Here is a 27,436-nt window from a genome sequence, read left to right on the forward strand (position 1 = left end):
ACTTAGGGAAATACTTCGCATATAATTCGCACCTTTACTTTACCGCGAAATTTTTGCATTTTCGGGGCAGGTTAGAAGCGTAAAAATATGGTACCTCCTTCCTTCGCTTTCTCCCCCCAGCTGTTTTTTTTTTTTTTTTTTTTTTTTTGTTAGAATCACTTTGTATGTCTGCGTCTCAAGTAGCCAACAAGCCGTTGTTCTGGTTGTTAAGCCCCCTATTCTTTTGTGCTACTGCATGCTTTTGTGCTACTGCATGCTTTGTGCTACTGCATGCGTGCTACTGCAGGCGCACCACTACCAATTTGTCATATTTCCCTCACTGTGCAGATGGTAACTTCAAGTGGAGAAGGTTTGTGTTCGAATGAGCCAAAACGAAGCCGGTTAAGCGCAGCTAATGTCTTGCGAATGTTTGTGATGAGACATTTTGGCATTGCGAGCGAGTTTTTTTAATAAGAAAAGGTGGGTTTGAATGGAACGTTGGCACTGTAATATTCTCCCTAGTTGCTGCCAGCTTGTTTTGAGTACAAATGCACCCTCCCATCATTGTCCCTCAAGAAGAAAGTATATGACAACTGCATCTTACCGATACTCACTTACGGGGAAGAAACTTGGAGGCTCACTGGAAGGGTTCAACTTTTAAATTGAGGACGACTCAGCGAGCAACGGAACGGAAGATGATAGGCGTAACATTAAAGGACAAGAAGAGAGCGGAGTGAGTGTGGGGGCCCTGCCCGGCCCACAAATGGACGTTGGCAGGGCTTGTAATGCAAAGGCAAGATAACCGTTGGTCATTAAGGGTAACAGAGTGGATCCCTAGAGAAGGCAAGCGTGGCAGGGGGCGGCAGAAAGTTAGATGGGCAGATGAGATCAAGAAGTTTGTGCGGATAAATTGGGCACAGTTGGCACAGGACTGGGATAATTGGAGATCCATGGGAGAGGCCTTTGCCCTGCAGTGGGCGTAGATTGGATGATGATGATGATTTACCCTCAGTTAAAACTATGCCGAACATAATAGTGAAGCAAAGTTCAAACTTGGGCTGGTGCCTCGTAGGTGTTTTGAAATCCCCCCCCCCCCCCTCCCCTACCCCAAGACGGCCGCCGCGAGAGCAGTCTGTCTTGATTTTACCTAACCGGCCAAACCGCTTCCGCTCACTGACTAGCCAGCGTCACTATCAATAATTAACAGTGACTCTGGCTAGTCAGTGAGTGGAAGCGGTTTGGCCGGTTAGGTAAAATCAAGACCAACTGCTCTCGCGGCGGCCGTCTCGGGGTAGGGGAGGGGGGGGATTTCACAACACCTACGAGGCGCCAGCCCAAACTTGTGCATGGAAGGCACTGCCGAATAATGACTCGCCGCTTGAAATGATGCAGAGATGTTCTCCTCCTTTGATGATGATGATGATTGGATGCTTATGACGCAAGGCCAACTGGGGCAAAGAGCGCCAAAACAGTGGTTATGTATGAAGGATGAAGATCTAAACACTAAAATCACTCAACAAGAACGAAAGTAAAATCAGTGAATGCCAATGAGGATGGCTGGTGTAGAAGGCCAGGTTGTGATGTGCGTGGTATGAAATTAGGTCCAAAAACTTTACCTCTGCTAAATATTAAAAAACACGCTGGAAAGAAAGCATGGGATCGTCAGAGAGGAAAAGAGTTGGATGTAATGAGATGTGTAGTCTGTAGTCTGTACAGTTGCGGGAAGTGCTTGCGTCGTGTTGTGTGAAGTGCCTTGCATTGAATGGGTACGTGAACTACGGATAGGGCCTCTCCGCACCTGTGACACAGAGGTCTTGAAGACCCCGTGAGCAGGTAGGAATGTGTTGCATGCGTGTGGCCTATCCGTAATCGAGCCAGGGTAACTTTATTCTGTCTGTTGTGTGTGTCAGTGGTGTTTGCTTCCAAGAGGAGTGGCTTTATAACGTGTAGTTTGTTGTCTGCCTGTTCATTCCAGTGTGCTTGCCATGTTGTGCGAAGGTGTTTTCTGATGTGTGACTTAAGGTCAGTGTAGGGTACAGTTGTTATGTCAACTGTTGGATGTTCTCCTCTGCCGTGCAGTGGCGAGGAGGAGGCCCTGAACCCCGCAGTGGACTACTCCTACTCCATGGCCCTGGCGTTCATCAACTCGCTGAAGGAGCTGCGCAAGGGTGGCCTGCTCCGAGGTCCCTCCATGGCTCAGGTGGTCGTGCTGGCTAGGGACAAGGCCAGCCCCGACGTTCTCGGTGAGCATTCAGGGGAGGCGGGATTGGCATAGTGGTGAAGCACTGTGTCTGAGTTGTATGCTAATTTCATAGCATTGCATAGCCTTACTTTTAACAAAAACACTGTATATTCAGAAATACAGTTAAACCTCGTTATAACGAAATTGAAGGGGCGCCGCGATTTGCTCGTTATAGCCAATATTTCGTTATAGCCGTAGCCGACATTTACTGCAAATAATATGCATAGTAATTACCTTAAACAAAAAGCGGGCGAAATAGCATCTTGCTGCACGGCGATAGTCAGTAAAATAAACACATTCCGGAGGTAAAAAGGAAAAGTCACGAACCTACTTTATTGCAGTTCAAAACTCGTATTTCAAACAGACTTGGCTACGAAGAAGTCCGTAAATGGACATTGATGCACTTTCCTGATGCGAGCGATTGCTCCCTCAGCTGCGGCCGCTACGTTCACGCCATCTTCGCCGCCCTCGTGCGTGCCGAAGTAGCGACGCAGCACGTCCACCGCATCAGCCTCCGACGCCGTCCTTAGCGCTTCTTTTCAAGCCATGTGCAACAGCGCTGACGATGGACTCTCGGTTGCTCACGATGCACGATGGTGGACAGTGTACTCGTCCACAAGTCAAAGTCTCTTTGCCACCTTGACGGGGTGCACCTTCCTTCGCGCCCTACGCGACGGCTTTTATCATAGCCGTGTTCTGTTCAAGCGTGATAGTCTTTCGCTTTCGCTTCCCGCCTGTCGCACTCGCGTTGTTGTAATCACGCCGGCAGTACGATAAAAGATATGCCAAAACCCACGCACACACAACTACGCAGCGACGCCGGCGATACGAAAAGAGGAGGGGGGGGGGAGAGGAAGGCGACGCAACCGCGCGCGCCGTGTGCATTGGGGTTCTTCTCGGGCTCATCGCGGATAGTCCGCGGATTCCCCGCGGATTCCCCGAAGCCATAGGGATACGTGGGAAAATCGAACGTCGAACTGCTTCTCGGGGAGCCCGCGGTGAGTCCAACACTGTTAATCGAAGGGCCCCATTGTCTGCGGGCGCAGCGTCCGCATGGCGCGCCAGCCAGCTTCGCGCGCGTGGCGGGAGTTTTGAACTGCTAATACAGTTGCCGCGTCACGCACTGTCTCAAATCCGCGTTGCGCACTGTTGTAAAATTAGCTCAAAATTTGATTTCTCAACTAAATTTGTTCGTTATATCCCGTAATGGGGAAATTTTACCTCGTTAAAACGAGGTTTTAAATACATTGGTTTTTATGGGGACTTTCAAGGGGAATTACGATTTGCTCGTTATATCCATTATTTCGTTATAGCCCTTCTCGTTATAACGAGGTTTAACTGTACTCTTTTTGTTGTGTAGGGCTAGGTACAATTGATTTGGGCCATTGTATGTTCTTGTTCACATTATTGTTTACATGCTGCTTCTTTTTTATCGCCTATATTTGTCATTATTTCACTCCCCACTTTAATATACTCAACTGAGGGTATTCACTAGGGATGGACGAATATAGATTTTGAGGTTCGAAGCGAATTCGAAGCGAATAGTGATTTGGTCGAATAATTTCGAATCGAATAGTTCGAATAGTGCACATTGCAAATCACTAAGACAAATGAGCAACTTGTGACCTGACTAATGTACACAATTTTTTCTAATAATTAGAACTCACGTAGGCACAGCATTGTGTAAAACTATTACCAGTTGAACATTTATTGCAAAATCTTACACACAGCTTTCCTTTGCTGTATTCACAAGTTTTCATGAAGAAACGCCTGTTGCGCCACATGCTCTAGGTGCAGCAGTTTCCGCCGGCTGCTCATTCACAAGTTTAGGCGCCGCCTAGAAACTCGCAGAGTTAAGCGCCGCCTAGAAGCTCCGCTAAAAAAAGAAAAAAAGAAGTATTGTAGCCACTAGTATCCTCGGCCGTAGCCAAGCAAAGCGCAAGTGGCTGGTCGCCATTTTGAATAGGCTCGCTTAGTGCGGCGTACTGCCGCGCTGTGCGAGCCTATTCAAAATGGCGGCATGCCTATTCAAAATGGCGGCCTGTACAAGTCTGCTGGCTTGGTGCCGCTATGTTCGGAGCGGTGTCGTTTCAGTGCCGCCTTTTTTTTTTAACCTAAAGTGTGCTGGTGGCCGAGAGCTTCGTCGAACCTCCAGGCAAGGCAGCAACTCGGCAGTGCCGGCACTGATAATAGAAATGTCCGCGTCGGTGGGTCTTGAGCCAAGCCTGGGGTAACTCTCGGAAAGCTTGATTGAAAAGCTTGGCTTTTAGCTGCCTATTCGGGAGCATCGAATAATTCGAAAATATTGAATACCTGCATTCGGATCGAAGTGAATAACGAATAGAGAGCTATTCGATCGAATATTCGACAATACAGCTGAACCTCGTTATAAGAGACACTGATGTAAGAGACAAATGGGTATAAGAGACACTATTCACCCACATGGTTGGCTGCCCTATCTTTCCCATTAAATCGACCTCTTTTATAACAGACATTGGATGTAGAAGATTGGTTATAAGGGACAAGTCATCCTTGAAGTTTAATCAATAATCTCGCTTGAAACAGACATTTTAACTTCAGATGCAGTGCCACCAGTCACCAATTTCAGTTGCTTCCACTGTGGAAACACAGGTGGACGACAGACAGCTGCAGTCGCTATTTGTTATAACTTCAGCAAACACAAAGTGGTTCAGTCAGCTATGAAATGACAATGAGAAGCCCTGCCAATGGAAATGCAACTGACAGAAGTGGTTGAAGCTTACTGCCATTCATTGGATGGAGTGCGATCACACATGCGGGCTCTCCTACTCGCGTAGCTCCCAATCAAGAAGCACTGCAGACGTCGAGTCCTGCAAGCGTAATGAATAGCCTGAGCACACAGCGGAAGAAACTGTGCGCTCTGGCTATTCATCAGGCTTGTGAACTCAACATCTACGATTCATCTTCCACAAACAAGGAAAGGAAAAAAAGCTTGTAGAATCGGTTGTAAAAAACAGTGTAAATACAGTCATGAAGCAAACAAAGTTTCATAAATTCTGGGACCAAACAATAATTAGAATGAATCTTTTGAAAAATGCTGTGGCGTTCTTTTGAGCTTATTTTAGTCATACGGTGCCCACATTGAACTAGGGTCTGATTAGTAAGTGAAAACATGGTACCCTGCTTATAAGAGACATCTCGTATAAGAGACAGAAACTGCTCCCCGGTACGTGTCTCTTATAAAGGGGTTCAACTGTACCGAATATTCGCCCATCCCTAGTATTCACAAATAGAGAAAAAAGAGACGCAAAGATCTGAGTTACATGATTTAGATGTGTGGCTCTTAAGGGGGGACATGTTGCACTCCGGAAGCACTTGGCTTGGAATTGGTGTTAATTGTGGTTGGGTGCTGTTGAAAATTAACCACCTCTGTTGTTTAAGGGGGTACTGCTTTGCTGTGTGTATATGTCGACCCAAACATTGTTGCGGGGGTATCGTCTGTGGTAAGATGCAGACCTCCTTTTTTTGTTTGTTTTGTATTGCTGGCAAAGCCTTCATTCCTCGCTGCCTCCCCCTGTCCTTATTATAGCATGGTCAGCCATATGAGAGAGGTGTTCTATACTACCATATTTTCTCAATTCCAAATACCTTCCTTCCCCCTTTATTTATTTATTTTATCATTTTTTTGCACCCATAATGCCTTAGTTGAAGGGGGCAGGGGTGCCTGCACTTGAAGGACATCACCTTAAATTTCAGGGCCGTTCTGAAGTGTTCTGTTTGTAACAGTAGGGGGTGGGGGAGCTTAAATTAGGGGTGTTGCTGCCTCAACTCGACAAAATATGTAAGTGGACCCCATTCACTCAGAATATGGCAAGCTCACGTGGTTGTTGTAGTAGAAGTGGTCAACACCATTTCTTTTAGTTTGTGTCTACATTATTTGAATTGCACAGACATCATGCATCTCTTCACTGTAACTCCTACAAATGTTGAGAATGAACAGTTCTTTTCTTTTTTGCTTGACACGAACATTTTTTATACTTTGGAGGAATTCAGGGCTGATCAGTGTGTTTACACCTAAATGCCGTGACAGATCCTCTTCCTGCGTTTAGCATATTGAGATACTGCATCAAAGAAAATTTGCAGGAAAAGTTGTTTGCTGTGTAAGGAAGAGTGCAGCCAGTGAATATCGCGTGGCACCTGCCAGGAGGTGGAAGTACCTGCGCCAGCCGATCGCCGGAGCGTATATTTGTCGACATTGAGCGAAGAGTATCATCAGCTCCAATGACGCCCCGCTGATGGATACAACACAGTTAGCCGTGTAGTGGCCGCTTGTCTTCTGACGGGATACTGCCAGCTGTCTCGGCCAATTTCTGAGCACTGCTCCAAGTTCTACTCTTGGCCATCAATGGGCCCAGCGTCACAGGATAACATTACAGAGTATCGGCACTCTTTTCTCCTGTTGTTCCATGCCGCTGCCATGATCACTGGTCAGTTTGCGTTACGTGACATTTGTTTACAGGGCAACGGTTCATGGATGCCGCAATTTTGTTTGTGCGTTTTAGTCGGTCAACTCTGCTCTGCAACTGTGCTCAACTGACGTCATTCCGAATGTACCGTATAATGCGGAATATAGGTTGAGGCGGAATATAGGTCGACCCCCTTACCTTGTAGCTGAAAAATGCAAAAAAAAAAAACTTAGGTACCAACCATTGTTTTATTGAGACTATAACTTGTTTCGTCTCAGATTACTCATTTAAAACTGTCTGAAGTATCGTCAGACGACTGCTTCTGGCTCGCTGTCGCCCACACAGCAGGTCGTCCTCGGTGCAGTCCAGGGAATTGCTTATGCAGCACTTCTTAAACACTCGCAAGACCATGTCATCGTGAAGCGAGCGCAAACCATGGGACACTCGTGTGCAGACCAGAGCGGCATCCAGTTTGTGCAGGCGGTCAGCAAACATCTTGGGGTATCCATTCGTAGAGACATCGCACGACGCTAGCGGACAAAATTTGCCCCTTTGTACAGCAGCACAGGTGCACAGAGCAGCGCCCATGAAACAAGGCCTTCCGAGTGTTGCATACCGAGAGCTGCCCCTTCAGCTAACGCCGCTAGCAACACTTCTTTTGGTGATACCGAACTGGCGCAAGGCGGACACATCGTGGGCTTGGGAAAATCCCCACCTTTTCTTTTAAATGCTGCTGTAAACTGGCGCCAAGTGCCTAAACTCATTTTGAGCAAGAAGAAAATAGCACGCACACATTCGCCGACAGCGAGAGAAGCAACAAAACAAAGATGGCGTCGCTTCCGATTGATGGTGGTGGCGATGGTGCCTTTGGCGTTTGGATGGGCTTGATGGGCTGCCCGGTCGCCAGATGACAACTGCCAGTGACTGCAATATAGGTCGAGGGGTGACTTTTCGGCAAATTTCTCTGTAAAAAATCTCGACCTATATTCCGCATTATACGGTAAATCAGGTACTGAGCTTCACAGAATTTCGGCTGCAGGAGTGTGTCCGGAGATGTTGGTTCGCTGCCTGTTTGGCGGTGTTGTTTACAAATGGCCTGGTCAAAGATAGCATGTAGAAAAGCACTTTATATTTTGGAAAATAGCGAAGGCATTCATATAGCCATTGCAGTGGGTTGCACGAAATCGCGTGTGTAGCCTCAGTCTAGCAACAAAGTGGTTTAAAAAGTAAAGTCAACAAAGGCGCGAAATCCTTACCAAACACTGCCGACCTCTCCTTGTGGAAGCGTCAGCGGCAACCCCATTCGGTCTTCTGCTTTGCAGCCGACCTCCTGATGGAGTTCTTTGAGCGGACAAGCCACAAGCCGTCTTGCCTGCTCGATTTGTCGTACATCATCAGTACGTGTGGCTTCTCCAACCAAGATGTTGTCAAGGTAGGTGGCCCTCGAAGATTTAAGGGTGGACAAAAAGAAAATGCAGACGGACATAAGGAATTTCTTCTCCCAAAAATAAATTTATTTCTTTAATTTTGTGTATGTTTTGATGATACAAATTTTGGATTATATGAATATTTCACGTGACGCAGTAAAATTCATATAATTGAGATTGTACTGTATGTCTTGCTTTTTTTTTGAATAAACAGTGGCTGAAATGGAGCTGATTAAATCACCAAAGGCCAGGAATTTGAAATCGAACTAAGTTGTATTTTGTCTTCATGGCCCCTGTAAGCACTGGACACCTGCCCTTGTCTTCTTGCCCGTCTTTATTACCACTTCAGGTGGCGCATTGTGTTTGCTGCTTCACGACAACTTGCCTTTCTTTCTTGTTTCAGCTGGTCGACAAGATGGAGGCATCGCTGCAGGCATCCTTGCCCGACAGTTGGCAAAAGCCCCCCACTGTGAGTGCGGCAACAGCGTTTGGCAGGCCTTGGCAGTGACGCAGCCAGGATTTAATTTTGAGCGGGGCTTTTTCAAAAGTTTGGAGCAAAGGGCTGGGGGGGTCTCAGGGCTGAGCTTTGAAATGTTGGGAGTGGGATAGCCACAAAGTGTAGCAGGTATTGTGCAGAGTTTTGGCAGCGATTGAGTTCGTTAAAATCGCGTCCTGTCACGTCTTGCAGTTTTATTGGGGGAACCAGAGAACGATGCTTTTTTAATAAGGTAATATCATCCCTGAAGGCACTTCTGATTATACAAACTGTGGCCACTCAGATAGACAGCCTTGAGCTTTCTGTGCACGATCTGTTCTTTTTTGATCAAGTTTCGCACTGTCACGGCGTCCTGATTAATGTTGCAGGCGAGATGAGGGAGGCAGGAGCAGGTTCTGTTTTGCTACACTATCGCACTGGTTCGCAAGTGGAAGCCACTTACGGTGCTTGTCGTCGTCTCTGTCCCCTCTCTTCTTCTGGGCGCAGCTGGGTGCCATGCAGCAGCACCTGACGGTGTGCCAGCTGCGACACTACGTGACCGATTGCAGCGCCCTCACTCCCGAGGACCGCCTCCGGGTGGCCGAGGGGCTCTTCGCCAGCTACCTCAACGGCCTCCAGTTTGGTGCGTGTGCGGACTGCTGTTTCTGTAGTCATGACACATTTGCGGGGGCTCACAAACGAGAGGAGGGAATTGGGAAGGGGGGAAACAGTAAGGACCGGTTTGGGTAGAAAGCTTTCACGTCTTGTTCCACCCCATCTGAGCCGATTTGATTGTTGAGTGTTATTAGCACCGAAGCTACCCCTGGTCTGTGAGGTGCGCCAATTGCAGAGAGGCCTCTGGATTAATTTTGACCACCTGGAATCTTTGTAACGTGCGCCAAAATCTCTGCACGCGGGTGCTTTAGCCTTTCACCTGCATTTGAGAAGTGGCCGCTGTCGCTGGGAATCGAACCCGCATCTTTGGGGTCGGCAGCACAACACCTTAGCCAGTGAGCCGCCGGGGTGAGAACCCCATTTGCTCGCATTGGCTGCTAGGAGGAGAGAAAAGTGCAGTACCCAGCGAGCTGTTCTCCCCAGTGCACCCCAGTTGTGACTTTGGCCGACAGGGCTTCGATTAGCTGCAGCAAATGTAGGGCAGACTGCAGGAAGAAAAAAATTGAAGGAAGCTCGCACGAACGTGTAAGAGTTGAAGGTAGCGAAGCTGTACGCCACCTTCACGACCATCACGGCGGTTTAACTCTTTCAGTACGGCGCCATAGGCCATCGGACGCCGGTGTCCGATGATTTCAAACGTCCCGCGAAAGCTAAAAACGGTGCTTGGTGGACAACTAACGCCATCTGGCGTATTTATTGACAACTCATTTTTCGATTTTATTATGTTTCGTTGATATTTCACGTGCAGAGACCGCGCCAAGAGTGAAATTTGAACCCGTGGTAGTGGCGAGTTGTGTGAAAATGGCGTCCCGCTGTATTTATAAACAAAACGGGCTTCCTATCTGACGACTGCGGCTTTACATTGATGTGTAGGGTCTGGACAATGTTCGGTAGAGATATTTTGCCAAATGCGCCGCGTCATATTGTGTTATTACCTTCATGATAGCCTGGCACTCATGTCAGATTACCGCTACGGAGCGATGCGGGACACTTCTCAAGAGCGCTGGATTTTTTTTTTCTAGTTTTTTACCCCTAAAGTGAAAAGGATTTTGTGTGAGAACACAAAAAAGTGTGCTTGGATGCATGACCGACTTACACTCGAGTGGCTTCGAGGAGTGGCACAGCCGTCAGTTCCGCTAGTTTGATGGGCCCACAAAAATACAAAACTTGGTGTACAGCGTTGATATATATATTGAATCATAGCCAAGAAATGTAGGAACAATTTGTACATCTTAATGCTTTAAACAATTTTTAGGCTCATTACAATCGCCTATATACTTCTTTTGTATACTTTTTTGTGCATTTTTTTCTAATTATTTGTCTAATAAACTGTAAGTAATTGTACCTTTCACAAAACTGCTGGTATGTGTTTGTAAGAGCAATCTATAAGCTAGAGTTACATGCATAGCAATGCTAAATATGTCCACTAGCTCAAGAGAAAAAAATAGTTTTGTGGAAGCGCTCCAAATCGGCCGTTTTTCCGCCGTAACGAAAGAATTAAGTCTACGATTGCAGCCGATTTGCTTCTTCTTCACTGCCACAATAACCTTTACTCCATCATTGTTGCTATAAGTGTGACCTTCTTTCATTTTTTTGGGAGTGATAATCATTGGACATCACCTTGGAGGGGCGTACGCTGTGACACGTTTGTGATTACGAACAAGTGTTGCCACAATTACAGCAAATGCTAGTCTTTCTCGTTCCGAGCAAATGTTACCTTGATTACGGCGAATGTTAGAGCTTTTTTTGGCCCACCTTGGCCAATCTCGCTAAGTGGGTATGCTTGGCTTGACAAACGTGCTCAGGGGACGCGGAGCGGTCGTTGCGAGGCATGCACACATGAACGCTAGGCATTTTTTTGTTTTTGGTAATTGCCCGGCGGTCACGCTCGGCAACTTCTTGGTATTTTTAACTGTGGACAGGAAAAATTACAATTTGTTAAACAGCTTTGCTGTTAGCTGCAGTGAATTGGTAGTTGGAATGAAGGAAAGTGGCGTATCAGGGATCAAAATCTTAAAAAAGAATGATTTTGGCGAAGGGAAGAAATTTGTCAAGGCTTCCAGTTGGTCTTGCGGCTCGTCGTGTTTTGCGTCGAATGCGTCCCACTTGCAGCAAACCACACACTGCTGTGCTTCTTAATGTAGCCAAGTGCAGCTCTGAGAGCACGTACTTCACGATCGGGTGATCGGGAATTTCGTGTGGCTTAGTGAACACCAGGAGAAGCACCTGGTAGTTGTTCTGGTAATCCCTATTCACTTTTTCCACCAGTCACTCCCTTTTTTATTTTGGAGTACTTTTTAGCTTAGAACCAACCCACTCAGTGAAACATTTAAGTTTCTTACGCAAACACAATGCAGCAGTCTTTGATAATCGCTGGCTTTTTTTCCTTCACAACCACCTAAGCAGATGTACAGGCCTGAGGAATTTTTTTGGCCAGAACATGGGTTTTTGCGGATGTGCCTGCTGTTACAGCTGCTGCCATTTTGTCGTGCACTGGAATTTCACACCGGGTGTACGTTGAATGGGGAAACAATTTGTGGCCCTTGCTTAATTACAATTGTGTGCAACTTGTTAGTCGCGTGTAGGGCAATGCACAAGACATGCGTAACGGGGGCTTTTTCGCTCTTGAAGCAAATAACTCGGATACTTGCAAAAATAAAAATTACAAGCAGCAGCCACAAACACTGCAGTGAGGACTCAGTTGGCCACTTACTGCTATAGCAACACCTGCAACAGCTCCTTTTGTTTCTATGTGCATCACAGGGGATGTAGGTTTTCCTCCCATCCCCCTTCTCTTTGTAAATGCACCAGGCTTATATCGAACAAACAGCGGAAAAGAGACGGGACATAAGAAGGATGAATGATGACACAACGCTGTGTCGTCCTTCATCCTTGTTGTGTCCCATTTATTTTGCGCTGCTTGTTCAATATGGTCACTATGAACCAGCTAGCCCAACTTGCCATCCACACTAGGCTCGTGGGACTTAGATGAGGGAGGGAACCAGGGTGGGAGGCGCCCTAGCCCTAGAGGGCCTGAACCTTCGTCAAGTGGACCAGCTTCCACTTTTTGTTTGTGCCGCCTTCCCAATGTTGTTTGGAAAAAATAAAATGATTTGATTCGATTTGTTGAGAGAGAGAGGTGAACTTGGGCTGCGCCTGCGATACGGAGAACTGACCATTGATGGACTGCCAGGGTAATCAAGTGGCTACCAAGAGGCGGGACTACTTAGATCAAGGACGAAGACTGATTACCTGAAATTTGGGGCCAAGAATCTATTTGGGCAGCTCAAGATAGGATCAGTTGGAAGTCAGTGGGAGAGGCTTTTCTCCTGGAGTTCACATAAAACAAGGTGGTTGTGGTGGTGGTGGTGGTGGTAGTAGGGCCAATTCTGGTTGTGACGATAGTGGGTTGGTGGTGATAATGATGGTGCTGGTGTTGGAGGTGATGATGATGGTGCTGGTGTTGGAGGTGGTGATGCAGAGTTGGTGCTCTGTGCTTGCAGGGGCCGACCTGCTGCCGACGGACTTCCAGCCTTCAGATAACTATGCCGTCCTGGCTGCCTGTGTTCTGCTGGAACACTGGCAGGAATCAGGTATGTGTGGCAGCAGACATCCAAGATGGCTGTTGGCTTTTTCGGTGCATCTTGGCCGGTCCGCTGCAATGTATGCCGAGCACAGAAACTCATTTCGCAAGCAAGACAATAACCTTGCTATGAGCCTCGAAATGGGCGGCAGTGATCATTTTACTTCTTGGTCTGTTTTAGGCAAGCTGATTGCCATATCTATTGATTGTGGCACGCCGTAGTGGAGGGCTCCGGGCTAATTTCGACTACCTGATGATGTTTAACACTTGCTGAAATCTCGGCACTCGGTCGTTTTCACTCTTTGCCTCCATCAGAAAGGCAGCCACAGTGGCCGGAATCAGACCCGCGTTCTTGAGCTCAGCGTCTGATTACAACTCATAATGCCATCTATGTAGTAGAGGAATTTTTTTTTTTTGTCTACGACAGGATAAGCCATTTTTCATTGAACGTGTGCAGAAGATGTGGCAAGCCTGAACATTTGGGTGCTGTGTTAGCGGTACTGTATTGTTACGGAAGGGGGTGGGACAAACGAGAACAGCACTGAAACAGCAGACATCTTGGTGGTACATCTACTTGTGTAGCTTCTTTGGTTTGTCCCTCCGTCTGAAACACTGCAACGCAGTTGATCCGGCGTGAAGCACCAATTGGTCCCTCTTTTAATGCGTTTCTTTTTCATTGAAGGTGCTGGGAATCTATAACGCGACCCTGGCCTTGTCTTGTTACCCCGTCATTTTTACATTCTACCAATCTCCTTGTAAAGTAACCTGCTGGAGTTTCTAAGGCTTAAATGTCGCACCCCGGTGCAGAAAGCTTCAAAGTGGGTCACTTGAACTTGCGCATGTGACACTTTGACACCCAGGTGGTCTAAATTTGTGTGCAGCTCGCCACTATGGCATGAAAAAACCCTGACTTTTAATTAAATCTGGACTTGGTTCAAATAGAAGGCAATCTCACGGCTCGGGGTGACATTACCCCTCTTATTGTCTTGGTGGTGTGCACAGGGGACTGCCGGCTGCTGCTGAGGCTGCTGGTGGCCTTGGAGCAGGCCCTGATTGTTAGTCCCTCCTGCTTCCAGATCAAGCTGCTCCTGCTCAAAGTGTACGCCCGCATCGGTGAGTGCCGCTGTGGCTGCACCGTTGCGACATTGCCCTCTCCGGTGTGATGAGCTTGCAAAAGAATTTATTCCTCGAGTGTTGGAGTCGCCTTGTCTTGTTTGGACTGAGTGAGCTAAGCCACCTACTGTTGGGGTTGGCAAGTGACATGAAGCTTGTATCTGGTGTTTGCGTGGAGCTTGCAGGTGGTTGCATTGGCCATCTGTTTGTGGGGCAGAGTCCTCCCGGTGGGGGCAACAAAGAAACTTCTATGTGGGCGCATGTTTGCCAAAAAATCCCGGGCCATCTTCACTAATGTGAAAACTGGGGAGGGGCGAAGCATGCAGTGCATAAGTGTATTCTTGGCGCCTTGGCGCTTTTGCCAACGGAGATGAAACCATTGAGGGGTACAGGTCTACTTGTTTGCTGTTAAAGTCTCTTGTCTTTGAAGCACGAAGCTCTCTAGCACGAGGCAAAAATGAGTGTCCCGGTGTTTTTTAGTACGTGCTACATTCTAGCGCAAGGCGTAAGCGAGTTTCCCGGTGTTTCAGTACCGTTACTTCATGAGACGAACGACGATTACGATGACGATGACAACAGGAGACGCCAACAGCCCCAGCCCCTAAGGGTCTTCCCCTAAAAGAGCTGCGTGTTATTTTACAATGCGTATGCAGTCTGTACTTCTACTACTCTGACTGTACAGGAGAATGCATCAGTTAGTTTTAATTTGAGCTTAATTTTTAGTTTCAGTTATCTTGAACGATGGTGTGATGCATCGCCATTGCGTCTCTTATTGGCGCAGGGGGTGCCGGCCCATGCCAGCACTTTGCCGAACAGCTCGACATCAAGCACATCCAACACGACACGCTTGGGTAGGTGGAGATTGCTGTTGCGGGGCCTTTTTGTTCTTGAGTAGTTGACGGACAGTGTGTGCCTTTCTATGCTCCACAAGTCAGTCCCCATGTTTGTGATGTGCAATACTTGACTTCCAGGGCTGGGCTGTACATTCCATCGTATTCATTTCATAGAGCCTCCTCAAACCCCTGAAAAGTGGTTTGCACCGATAACAGCAATTTGCGGAAGTTGAGGCCGGGTTTCGTCGGATCAGTGTTGTCTTAATCTGTTCACCTTTTCTGCGACAATGTATTGCTTTCTTTCTCTTTTAAGGATGCGTCTAGTAAAGTTCTTCTCATAGCACACACATCAGGTGTAATTTTGCTACACAAGATAGAAGAAGCCGCTGTTGGGACAAAATCGTCAGGGTTTTGCCCCTAAAGAGCTTTGATGTTTCACGTTGGCAGTGTGTGCAGCAGGAAACATCCAGTGACAATTTGAAAAAGGGCGTCCACAGCAAATTTCAAAGAATGATTGTATTTATTGAGTAGGGCTTATTGGCCAGGTGCACTGCAAAGTAAGCTAAGTTCATCCTTGAAACCGCCTGCACTGCTTTTGTGGTTGCAGCTACCTGATGACGCCGGTGTACCTGAAGGCAGGCCACTACCAGGCGGCCAGCGCGAACATGAACCTGGCACTAAAGCTCTACACGGGCAACTACAAAGATGTATGTCATTTGTTCACTCATCTAATTCATTGCGCTCTCTTCCCCTCTTTCCATTCTTTTTGTCGTGTTACTTGCTGGAATCAGTGGGTCGTTTTTTTTCATTACTGCTTCACCATCGCAGCTGCTAACAGAAAATTTGAAATGTTCTTGTGTTGGCTTTTTTTTTTTCTCTAATCTTGCCATTGCTTTGCATTCAATTGCAGACGACAGACTACATCATTGCCTGCTACAAGTACGGCTCATTTTTGAAGGTGAGTAGGGTGCGGTTGGCTAGACCACCGAAAAAAGAGGTTGGAGAAAGCCAGGAAAAACATTTTTGTTTTGTTTTTTACAAGAGAATCAGAACGGTGCCTCCAAGGCGCGTTCCCCCCCCCCCCCCCCCTCCACTTCATAAGATGTTGCGTTGGTTGTTCTGGTGGGACAAGATAACAACCCCCCCCCCCCCATGTCTGTGTGGAGCAGCAGCTGGGGGTTATCTTATCTTAGTGCAAGTAGACGTAAGGCTGCTCTCAGTCTAAAAACACATTGCAAAGAGCCCTGGATGAGCGTGCTGTTGTGACGAGCATGTTTAGGGGGGATATGGCTCTTAAAACAACTTCCTTTAATCTTTGAGTACACTCTGTGAAACTTGTTAGTCTTGCTGCTTTTCCCACCCTTATTTCAATAATGCCATTATTCTTTGCATCAATGAATAAGTTCCAAAGATAGTTAGAGATAATTAGCCATTTGTGGAGGAACAATAGACAAAACAGTGTTAGTCATAAAACTGTAATCTTTATATTTTCCAGTGCTATGAACCCTGGTGAATGCAATACGGCGAGTGGTTTTTTGATGCATCGGTTAGGACTAATTTTACAGCTCATTAAACTTGGGTATCTGAAATGGGCATTCGAAATGGTTCCCTGCCATTGGTGCCACCAAAGTTTAATGAGCTGTAAAATTAGTTCCAAGCGATGCATCAAAAAAACCGCTTGCCGTATTGCATTCACCAGGGTTCATAGTATTGAAGAACATTAAGATTACAGTTTTATGCACTCTTTTGTCTTAATCCTCCAAAAATGGCTAATTAACTCTAATTATGTTGGGAACTAATTAACTGACTCAAAAAGTAATTGCTTTAAGAGCAGCGTCCCCCCTTATTCAGGGAAGCATGGGACTTCTGTGCCCTTAAAACTTCAGATGCGAATGCTAGGCTAGTGCGAGGCTGGAAGAGCTTTGGAAAGCGTCCTTTTGAGAGTTGGGGTTGCAAGGCGCCTTGACTTGTTTTTTGTGCGACTTGATTGGTTTGTACTATGTGCTGGGGATGGGGCGAAAGCAAAAATTACCTTGAACTTATAGCACGTTGAAGCCTTGGAATATGCGAGGCTTGGACGTGCAGCAGCTAAGAAAAAAATGGGTGGAAATCTGCGAGACCCCAACCGTTGTTTCATCTTGACGCTTCTGACCCTCTAGGCTGTGAACGAGATTGTGGGGCACTGGTGAACTTTTTTTTGCGATGCTGTCTCGTTCTGTTGTCTTGCTAGGTCCAGGAGATGATGGAATTCCGCGAACGGCTCAACAACTCGCTTCACTTTGCCACTCTGACGGTGGAAAAAATGATCCTCGAGCTCCTGCTTGAAGCCAAGAGGTGAGTCCACTCAGATGCTGTCAATGGAAGGGCAGTGAGTTGTGGCCGCCGCCTTATTTTTACTTACTTGTCTTCTGTTTTCGGCGGTCATACTAAAGCCATTAAATTGCGTACGTCGAGGCTTATTTGCCAGTGCCTGCTGTTTGCACGTGGGTGAAAGTTTGTGGGTGACGGAGCTGGCTTCTCTGTTGGGACTGTGGCGTGTCTGTAGATAAGTGACCAGTATGTAATGTAGCCAAGATGCGGTGCATTTTTCTGTCAATCTCCCTTTATTCTCTTTTGTTTCTTTGTTCTTTTTGTATTGCAGCCAGGCGAGTCTGAAACAAATGCTGACTGCCATGGAGATCGATCCTGTCAATGGTGAGTTTCTTCTCGATGCCTGGTGGGATTGGACGCAGGGGAGGATTCTTGGCCTGTAGAAATTTTTTCGCTAAAGCATGATGTCAGTGAAGAATCCAAAGCCATGACATGATGCTACCTGTGACCAGACTTTGTGGGCTTCGCTTTGTGTACGTTTCCCTCCATAATTCCACACGACTACGTAGCTGGACATTTAGGGTGGTAAGGACGGGCATTTACTTTACTCTTATTGATTGAAATGTGCCTGGAGCTCTGGGTCTGAACAGCAGCAATATTGAGAATGCTGTAAAATAAATTTGATGAGATTCAAGACTCAAAGCCAGCCGTTCCCGTCAGTCCTTAACACGACGCTATTGAACTTTGAACTGTGGTTTGCTACGTAACCAGCCCCCAGTCCTGCGAGAGCTTTGGAAGTGAAAATAAAATTAAATGAAGGTAGTGTTAAGAGTATCTGTGCCAGATTTGTGAGCATGACGATGATTCAGAACACTCACTATTTTGCTTATTGTTTTTGAGTAGTGAAAAATACCTGCACGCACGTAGAGATTTTTCTTTTTTGAGCTTGGTAGATTTTATTTGTGGTTACGGTGTTGTTCCCCACGTGGTGACCCCGTGGCTGAAGCATCTCACCATTGTTTGTAAAGATGGCATGTTGCGTTTTATGGTTGCAGTTGTATTCTTGCTACATTCAGACTTAAAAAAAACACCATCGTGTATGATGTGTTGGTGTTCACAACAAAGTCCTGGCAGTTCTGGGTTCTTGTTCAGTGGTTTTTACTTCCTTGGTAGTTGTCCAGTACAATTTCTCATCTGTGGTCTGCATTCTTTTCACTTAACTTGCCCATTATAAAGACGAAAGGAAGTTCAGCGAGACCAATTCGGTTTCGGGCATTTATCTGCAGCGTTCTTGCAGCTTCAGGAAAATGTGCGAAATTCATTGTGTACAGTTTTTCAGGCGCACCTTGCCTACTTCTTTCTTACTGCTCAACATTCCTCCGTCATCCTCTGCACGTTCGTCTTTTGAACTTGCCGTTGACAGCAACAGGCGTTTACTCGAAAGGGGGTAGTAAGAGGAAGTTCTCTGTTTTCCTCATCTAGTTTATTCATTGGAAGAGTGCGTTAAAATTGGCGTCATTGTTATTTGGTCGGTGCAGTCCTTTTCATAAACCACACATTCTGTTGTCATGGCCCCTTTAAAGCAGTCTGCTGTTGCTCTGTATATACTCTTGCGTTCTTAGCCGAGGTTGATGCCAAGGTGTGAACTGCGTTGTTATGTTGTTGAACAAACTGACTCTGTGTGGTGGTGCGTTTGCGTGTGTGCAGACAAGGTGGATTGGAGAGCCCTGAGGGACAACAGGGACGTCCGGATCTTCCGGGAGTGGGGAGCAACTCGGAGGTCAGTTTTCTCTTTTTAGCGAGCCTGCAGTTACAGCTTTGAGCTTGCTATTGCCTCCCAAGGTAGTGTGCGCCTTCTTTGCTGCCATCATCATCCCAGTTTGTTTCACAGTGAATGACCTAGTGGTGTACCGGGTGACCACTTGCAGAGGCTTTGTGTACAAGATTTTAGTGCAGTAAATTATTGCCTCATTTACGGTAGATCAGTTGACTTTAAGAGTTTTTGCAGCTCTGTGTCAGTAAGCATAGGCACCAAACTTGGGTACTGTGACTGACACTTTTGCAGTGAGGAGGCTCGTGGAATTCTTAGTCACGTGACCTCGCGTTGCAAAGGTGACAAAATATTGCAGGAGAAAATTCTCTATGAAAAGTTAGAACAGAAATTCTGTAGTTAATTGTTCATTGTGCTGTGTCAGCCTCCCCCCCCCCCTTCCCTCTCATCATGTCCTGTTTTCACTGGTATAGGAAGGTGGCCAAACTAGTTGGCCATCTGATGTTTTCGAGAGGTGTCTTTTCTTTTTCTTTTTTTTTTTCAGTAAAAAAAATAACCACTCTTACTACCAGCTGTACATGTGCTGACAGGCAGTTGCAGAAATATTTCAAAGGAAGTTTACGTACCCTGTATTGGGCAAAGTTTTTGGTAAATTTTTTTTGTGTCCACCTAAGTGCTGCTGACTCCCCTCATAACTGCTCTAGAAGTACAAACAACAACAAAAAGAGGTAGAGTAGCTGGAAAGAAAATGGAAAAATGCCTGTGCATTTTGTTGGAACTTCATTCATCGTGACATCTGTTCTAAAATCTTAGTGGAAGCTGTTGTAGCGAGGCAGTTATCTTTTTATTTGCTTATTCTTTTGCAATTCTTTGCCATAGTCGTGTGCTGCAGTGCGTGCAGGGTCATTTCAGATAAGATCAGATCATTTCAGACTTCGTTAATGTTTCTTGGCTATTCTATTCTCCTTATCTCAGAAGATATTCTGCCCTTTCTACAAAATAAATAAGGGAAATCTGCAGAAAGTCACAATCGTCGTTTTATGTCTCAGCTCCTTGTGACGAGCATGCTTGACAAGGCTCTTTTGCTTTTCAGTGATCAAAATGATGCGAGTTTTTCTAATGGCTCACGCAATTAAAGTAGGAGGAAAATATCCGTGGAAAGCTTCATAAAACTCGAAGAAGGTTTTTTTTTTTTAAATGCGCGTGAATCTGGAGTTCCTCCGTTTTTTCTTCGAAGAGTACACGTTTAGCGGTGCGCAGATTGTTTATTTTCATTCCAAAATTCATATAAAAATTTCAGTTTTGCTTCTGAATTCTTTGTAATACTATCAATAAGTAACAGTTTGCCTTTGGTACAAAAAAATTATCAAACGTCTGCACATTCACTGGAAGTTGCTCTCACTGTTTCATGTCTCAGGATCTTGTGAAGACCTGGCCGACCAAGCTTTTTTCTCGCGCTGTAGGCGCGTCAGGAACAAAATGATGCAACATGTTTTTAATGATCATTGAAGTACATTCACAGGTTAACATCTGGGGAGAATTTCAGCAAAATCGAAGAAGTGTTTTCTTTTTTAATAAGCCTCTGAACTCGGAGTGTTTTAGTTTTTTAGTTTTTTCTTCACAATTGTGCGCCATTTACTTTTTAACCGTAGTGTGCACAGACACGATATTTACGGCCCTTATTTGTGCTTGCCAGGAGCAGCCCTCACTCAAATTGTAACGCTCTAGCTCCATTACTTACAATAATACTGGCCTGCAAAGTACACAACAAAATGCGCTCTGAGCAAGATTTGGAAATTTATTACAAAAAATATATGTTCTTCTATCCAACGATATTTTGAGCGCGAAATGTACACCAGGCGTAGATTAAGCATAAAAATTACCATTCCCGCCTGATTAGTATATTTTTTGCTAGACGTTGCTAAATTTGGCCGCGGCGCATGGGCAGGTAGCGGCCGGGGTCCACGCGGGTGGGTTCCAAATTTTTTTTCAGTCGGCCAAAATTTTTTCCGCCGAAAATATTTGTGAATCCGCACATTACATACATGCGGGAATGAGGTAAAAAAATTTCAAGTGAATTGAAGAGGTCGACCAGCCATGCTTTGTTCGATCTTATCTGAAATGACCCTGCAACTAATGTGCAAAGTATGAATAGTAAGAACTGATGTGTTTCAGAAATTGTGTATCATGTTCGTAGAATATTTTAATGGGGCAGTTAAAGCAGTGTTAAAATGAGTTGTAGCACAGCAGTCTTGTTGTAGTTATCACCTCACCTTAGATTGTTTTTTGCTGCTGTTATAGTTGGAGCATAGCTTTTATGCGTCCTGTGGACTTTTTCTCACGCTTAGCCAAGTTCTCTTCTTGTGTTTCTGCCTGCAGAAAACTGCTGGCGGAGTACCTAGAGAAGACTCGGCAGGAAGAGGTGAGTGTCTGCACTGTGGGAATCGAGTGTGGGAATCGAGGTTCCGTACATGGGTGAATGTTGGATAGGGTTGCGCGTATATTGGAAACTTTTGAATATCAAAGCAAATAATGCAGTATTCGCGTTGTGTTTCAGTTAGGTAACTGCTAATGTTTTAAAGAAGCTATGAAGACAAAGTATAAGTTTGGATCATTAAAAAAAATGAAGGAAGTTCAAACTAATGCGTAAGACTTGAAGGTAGCGAAGCTGCACGCAATCTTCACGACCATCACGAAGGTTTAAGTCCACGATTCCAGCCGATTTGCTTCTTTGCTGCTGCAACGACCTATACTCCATCATTGTTGCTATAAGTGTGAGCTTCTTTAATTTTTTTTTTTCTAAGTGATAATCATTGGACGCCACTTTGGAGGGGCGTACGCACTCATGTCTCTCTTTGGATCCGAGCAAGTGTTTCCACGATTATGGCGAACGCTGGAGCATCTCATTCACCCGCCTTGTCCCTCCATCCGGCGTCGGCGTCGTCGTTGTCGGCGTCCGCCCCTCCCCTATTCTCCTCGTTGCACCAGCTTCGCTCTCCGCCGCTCACCCCCTCTCCTCTCCGATAGCGAACACACTCTCGCGAGGGGCATTGGATTGGCTTGGATTTGGATTGGATTAAGGTGGATTGTGTTGGATTGTGTTGCGTCATAGCCGCGGCAGACGCACTGGCGCTGGCGCGTCCCCCCACCGTTACGCGCGCTATAAGACGCGGTGCCTGCCGCTCCGCTCCATCGTTCCAGCGCCGCTCCTCCGCTGTCCAATGTTGCAACGTGAACCCCCTATGCGTTACATCTACACAGGGGTTCCCGCGAGGGGAGGCGAGTTTTTTTTTTTTTTTTTTTTTTTTTTTTTTGAAAAGGGGGGGGGGGGGGGGGCAATCTTGGCCAATCTTTTTAAGTGGGTATGCTTGGCTAGACAAATGTCACCAGGTACGCTGGGCTGTGGACGCAAGCCACGCACACAAGCGCTCGGCTTTTTTTTTTTTTTTTTTTTTTTTTTTTTTTTTCCCCACCGGGCGGGTGCCCTAACATCAGCACCTGGTCTACAATAAAGTTTATTCATCATCATAACTGCTGGGCCATCGTCCCAATCTTGGCCAATCTCTTTTTAGATGCGACGCTGAGAGGAGCATCTCTTGCCGGCGGCCCTGTCCTTCCTGCGTCGTTGTTGTCTGCGTCTGCACAGCTGCATCTCTCCTCCGCTCACCCCCTCTCCTCTCGCCGTGATAGCGCACCCTCTCCCCCAACATCTGTGGCGCGCGCAGTGCGGCGCGCTCTCTCACTCCGCCGGTGGGTGGCGCTGCGCGCGGCGCAAGCGCACAGTGTGCACTCCTTCGGGCGCGCTGCCCATATAAGCGGAGTGCCGTGCTCCGGCCGGTCTCTCAGTCGACGGTCGTCCACGCTACGCTTGCTCTCTCTCTCGCATTACCCGACGATTGCTCACGCAATTCAAGTAATCGACCCAACGGAAACGCACAATGGAACCCCCTTCAGCGTCGCATCACACCAGGGCTCCCGCGAGGGGAGGTGGGCGTAATTTTTTATTGAATATGCTTGGCTTGACGAACGTCAGCAGGGAACACTGGGTGGCCATTGCGAGGCACGCACACACGAGCACTAGGCATTTTCTGAGTTTTGTTAACTGCCGGGCAATCGCCGTGAGGCCCACGCTCACGTGCACATGCTTGGCAATTTCTTGGTATTTTTAACAGTGGACACAAAAAATTCCGGCTTGCTTAACCGCTTCGCTGTTAAAATGCTGCTTCCTCCCAGTGGCAATACCAGCTTTATTGGAAACTTCTGACAAATAACCGAAATATTGAAAAAAACATGCGAAGCAGTGATGACAGCCCAGCCACTTTTTACCAATTTTGCAGTGGCGTCACAGTCTTATTTGTGCAATTGGCAGCTTCCAATTGAAGCAACTACCAAGAAACATGACTGGGCTGTTGTAGTGGGGCCTCTGGTTCTGTTCGAGTGTATCACGTGCAGTTCACAAACTGATCACTTTGTTTTTGGTGCTGGCCCGTATACACATCACTGCTTCCCATATTACATCTCTGTAGCGCAAACTTCGATGGTTTTTGTCTTTTCTGTTTGAATGAACATCTTTCATGGCTGTAGTGGAATTGAGTGAGTTAGGAAAGTCTCGCTCTTTCCAATTGAACAAAATTGTGTTTTGTCTTTGTGGCCCCTTTAGGGTATTTCAGAATTCACTTCTGCAGATGTTTTCAAAGTATTCCAAGGTTTAGAATTGCTCATAGCTCTATGCCTTTTCATAATCTGTTCCGGTAAACCCAGCATGAAAATAACCTGCACCCTGTGTCAAACAGGTGAACTGCCTCGCTAAAAAACCAGGCCATCTCCACAAACGCGAAACTTGGGGAGGGGTGGAGAATGCAGTGTATAAGTGCTATGTGATGTGGTTTCGATGGATGATGTGGCTTCAAAGTTATGATGAAGCGTATAATGCGGTTTCGATCCTGAGCGCTCTGTGTTCTAGGCCTTGGTGTTTTGGCGTTTTTGCCCGTGGAGATGAAACCATGGGGGGGTAGAGGTATACAAATTTGCTGTAAAAGTCTCGTGTCTTTGAAGCACAAAGTGTGCTTGCCCGAGGCGTTGGAAGACGAGTGTCCCAGTGTGTTCTTTTAGTACGCGTTTTTTCCCATGCAGCTCAAACGTTCTAGCGCGAGGCATTGGAAAACGAGTGTCCCTTGTGTTTTACTGCCGTGACTACATGAGACGTTGACAGCCCGATCCCCTAAGGTGCTTCGCCCCTAAAAACACGAGCCAGATTCAGCGTTGACAGTGAACTGTGGACAGAATATGTCAAACTAGGCACACGGGACCAGCCGCAAAATTGTGCATCTTCTTTCGTTAGCAGCCACAGGCCTCTGTGCAATGCTCTTTTGGTTGCTCTGCTCGGCTTAGGGCTGAAAGACCAGAAAAAGCGGGCTTTTTAGAGCAATGCTGTTTAGGAAATTGGAATTTTTCGTGTCCACAGTTAAAAATACCAAGAAATTACCGAGCATGCGCACATGAGCACGGACCTCCTGGCGTTTGTCAAGCCAAGCATACCCACTGAGGGGATTCACCAACATTGGTAATAATAATAATACAAAAAAAAAAACCTTAGGCGTTCGTTGTAATCGTGGCAACACTTGCTTGGAACGAGAGACAGGTCATAGTGTACGCCCCTCCAAGGTGATGTCTAGTGATTATCACTTCGAAAAAAAATGTAGGATGCTCACACTTATAGTAACAATGATGGAGTGAAGGTCGGTGTGCCTGTAAAGACGTAAATCAGCTGCAGTAGTGGACTTAAACCGTCGTGATGGTCTTGAAGGTTGCGTTCAGCTTCACTACCTTCAAGTCTTGCGCGTTAGTGTGACCTTTTTTTTGGGGGGGGGGGGGCCTGTTATCTTTTCTGCCATAAGCCAATCCAGCCTATGCATGCTGACAGTTTGTTGCACTGGGGGCCCTGTTGCCCATTTTCCTGGTGAAATCGCGTCGAAGTGCACAGGGGTATACTTTTGTATTGTTTTCACTTTTATATGACAGGGATGCACGCCAATGAAAGGTCCTGCAGTGACGAGGTGCAGGGGCAGTTGTCGTGCTTAAGGCGCACATGATGGGTCTTTGATAAAAAACTATTTTTGCAGTTATGATGATAAAAAGTTGATGACATATCTAGTTTTTCAATGTGATTGTAGGTATAAAATTTGCTTTTGTGCAAAACGACTACATTTAAATTTGTTTGGATTTTTATATTTGGTTTCTTGACAGCCTTTGTAAAAAAAACTGCTGGAGTGATGCAGCTGAACAAGGTGCCAGTGAACTGTGCACAAACCAAGGAGTGCAATGAGACTTTCTGTCTTGTCTGTAGCAGAAGTTGTGACCATTTGAAGTTCGGGCTTGGAAGGCAAAACCAGTTTTTCTGCTTCCCACCTTCACCTCAGCAGTTTTTTTTTTTTTTTTACAAAAGCTGTCAACAATCAAATATAAAAATCCGCATAAATTTGAATGTACAGTAAAACCTCATTACAAGAGACACTATTTCAAGAGGCGCTTGGTTATAAAAGACAATTGAATGAGAACAGTTTGGTTGAATCTCCTATGTTTGCCACGTTAGCAACACCGCATACAAGAGACCTTGGTTACAAGAGACATGATTCCTGGGTCCCTTGAGTGTCTCTTGTAACGAGAGGTTTTACTGTAATTTTTTTACACAAAAACAAATTGTATATATCTACAATCAGAATGAAAAACTGCACGCGTCCCCCAATTTTTATTATCATAACTGTAAAATTAAAAGTTTTTGATCAAAGACCTATGTGCCCCCATGTACTCGAGTACAGCCACTTGTGCTGATAGGTGTTGCAGTTGAAATGTGGACAGGTCTTCCTCATACACTACTACCCTCTTCCCTCGTGTGGCATAGATGGTGTGGCTACGGATGCGGAACCTCCTGCTGAGGCTGCTGGCGGCCTGCCAGCGGCTGTCCCAGCCCCCCGCACAGCAGCAGGGCCTCTCTGCCGGCACCACCGCCGCTTCGGGGGCCGCGGGCGACCACTCGGGCGGCAACAGCACCGACGCCAGGCCCCCGCCGCCAGTGCAGGCCAACGGGGAGCGGCCAGCCGGCACGGGTAGTGCCGAGGGCAGCGGCAGCCCCCTGGCCACGGCTGTGTCCCTGCTGGATGCCCTCAAGGAGGTGGCCCGGGAAGCCGACGACCTGCCCACCTACCCGCAGGTCAGTGCGTGGAACGTGGTGGCATTATTGACCTCAAGGGCATAGCCTAGCTGTATGCCGAGCACAGCTGGGCTGGCCGCAGGAACTGGGAAAAGGACTGCGCCTTCCCTCCGATGGGGGCGAGATAGCACCAACAGCCACCCTTTATTTCGTTCCACCAGCACACACATATAGTCTACGCTCGTTACAGTAGATCCAGCAACAACGGTCTAGCAGACCATTTCTGTTGGTCTGTTTAGTACCCATGCATTGTAAAATCCACTCCGCTCATAATGGACCTAGCTATGGCGGACTATTGGGTACAACAGACTTAATTGGACGAAAATTGTTTTGGCTGAATGTTAGTAGCAGACTTTCGTGGTGCCACCACCTGATAGGCTTTTCCTTTGTTTATTTTATCGAGGAAACTACTATAACTGGTAACATTGTCAGCGTAGAATGGGTCGTTGGCGCAGCCAAGCCCCGCCAGTGCCAGTGGCCACGTCTTTTTTTCTGCGACCAGCAGTGGGTAGTTGATTTCACTGTCTGATAATCTAAGCGTAATTAACACTGTCGAGCATGGCAAAAAAACAGGCCGACATTACCAGTAGTACGGGGCTGTCTAAGCAGACGGTCCAGTGGACCACCAAGAACAAGGACGCTGCCGAAAAACGCAACTTCTGTGAGATTGAAGAACAGTGCTCTCAAGTACAAAAAGTGGCGCAGCCGGAGGTCGAGTCTGCCCTCGTCACAGTCTTTTATGTAATAAAGAACTCAGGTTCAGTGAAGCTTGGCATTCATTAATCCCACATGCATCGTTCTGATTCCTTTTGATGTAAAAGGTAAGGAATTCCTCAAGCAGGGGGATGGTTCCTATCCATTGTGTGCAATCTGCCATCACCCGTGCAGAGCCCAACTGGTCTAACTTTCGATTTCACAGCTGTCCTTCATCATAAGATTATTTCGTATCAGCTGTTTTACTGACAGGACTAAGTTCATTAAAAATGCGGAAGCTGCCTGGGGGAAACATCAGGCAACGACCTGAAATGTTTTATGAATGGTCTTGGGCAAACCTGCCTCGTCCCGGAAGGTTTGAAGAGGGCCTGGCTAATTCTACTGGCTATGACTTATATTTATAGCTGGTTTGTAATTGCTCCTAGTTACAGTGTTGCTTTATTTGCTCAGCTTAGCGTACGTCCCTGCACTCGACCGCATGCGACCTTTTCGAAGTGCTAAACTTTGAAAACAGCGTTAGGTGATTGTTTTCCTCTGTATCAATGCTTTGCAGAAATGCTGCAGGCATCCCACTTTACGCTCATATACCATATACCCCCCTTCAGTTACTGCATACTTGGGGAAAGAGTGGACATTTTTTCCCGGATTGAATACAACAA

At 46.6% G+C, this 27,436-nt stretch overlaps 1 protein-coding gene across 1 annotated transcript in view; it reads left to right on the plus strand.

Moving 5' to 3' along the window:
• The window catches only part of Psidin (phagocyte signaling impaired), a 54,799-nt gene that overhangs the window by 15,091 nt on the left and 12,272 nt on the right, over positions 1 to 27,436 (plus strand). Inside the window, exons 8-21 of the mRNA XM_077678724.1 lie at positions 2,059 to 2,222; positions 7,989 to 8,098; positions 8,497 to 8,562; positions 9,076 to 9,211; positions 12,747 to 12,836; positions 13,829 to 13,939; positions 14,721 to 14,790; positions 15,380 to 15,479; positions 15,683 to 15,730; positions 17,003 to 17,106; positions 17,414 to 17,466; positions 18,790 to 18,862; positions 21,233 to 21,275; positions 25,755 to 26,063. Of these exons, the coding sequence (XP_077534850.1) occupies positions 2,059 to 2,222; positions 7,989 to 8,098; positions 8,497 to 8,562; positions 9,076 to 9,211; positions 12,747 to 12,836; positions 13,829 to 13,939; positions 14,721 to 14,790; positions 15,380 to 15,479; positions 15,683 to 15,730; positions 17,003 to 17,106; positions 17,414 to 17,466; positions 18,790 to 18,862; positions 21,233 to 21,275; positions 25,755 to 26,063 (1,477 nt within the window). The remainder of the gene's footprint in view (positions 1 to 2,058; positions 2,223 to 7,988; positions 8,099 to 8,496; positions 8,563 to 9,075; positions 9,212 to 12,746; positions 12,837 to 13,828; positions 13,940 to 14,720; positions 14,791 to 15,379; positions 15,480 to 15,682; positions 15,731 to 17,002; positions 17,107 to 17,413; positions 17,467 to 18,789; positions 18,863 to 21,232; positions 21,276 to 25,754; positions 26,064 to 27,436) is intronic.

The sequence above is a fragment of the Haemaphysalis longicornis genome, unplaced genomic scaffold, assembly GCF_048455015.1.
Source record: "Haemaphysalis longicornis isolate Haplotype H1 unplaced genomic scaffold, Haemaphysalis longicornis Haplotype H1 scaffold_7, whole genome shotgun sequence".
NCBI classification, from domain to species: Eukaryota; Metazoa; Arthropoda; class Arachnida; order Ixodida; family Ixodidae; genus Haemaphysalis; species Haemaphysalis longicornis.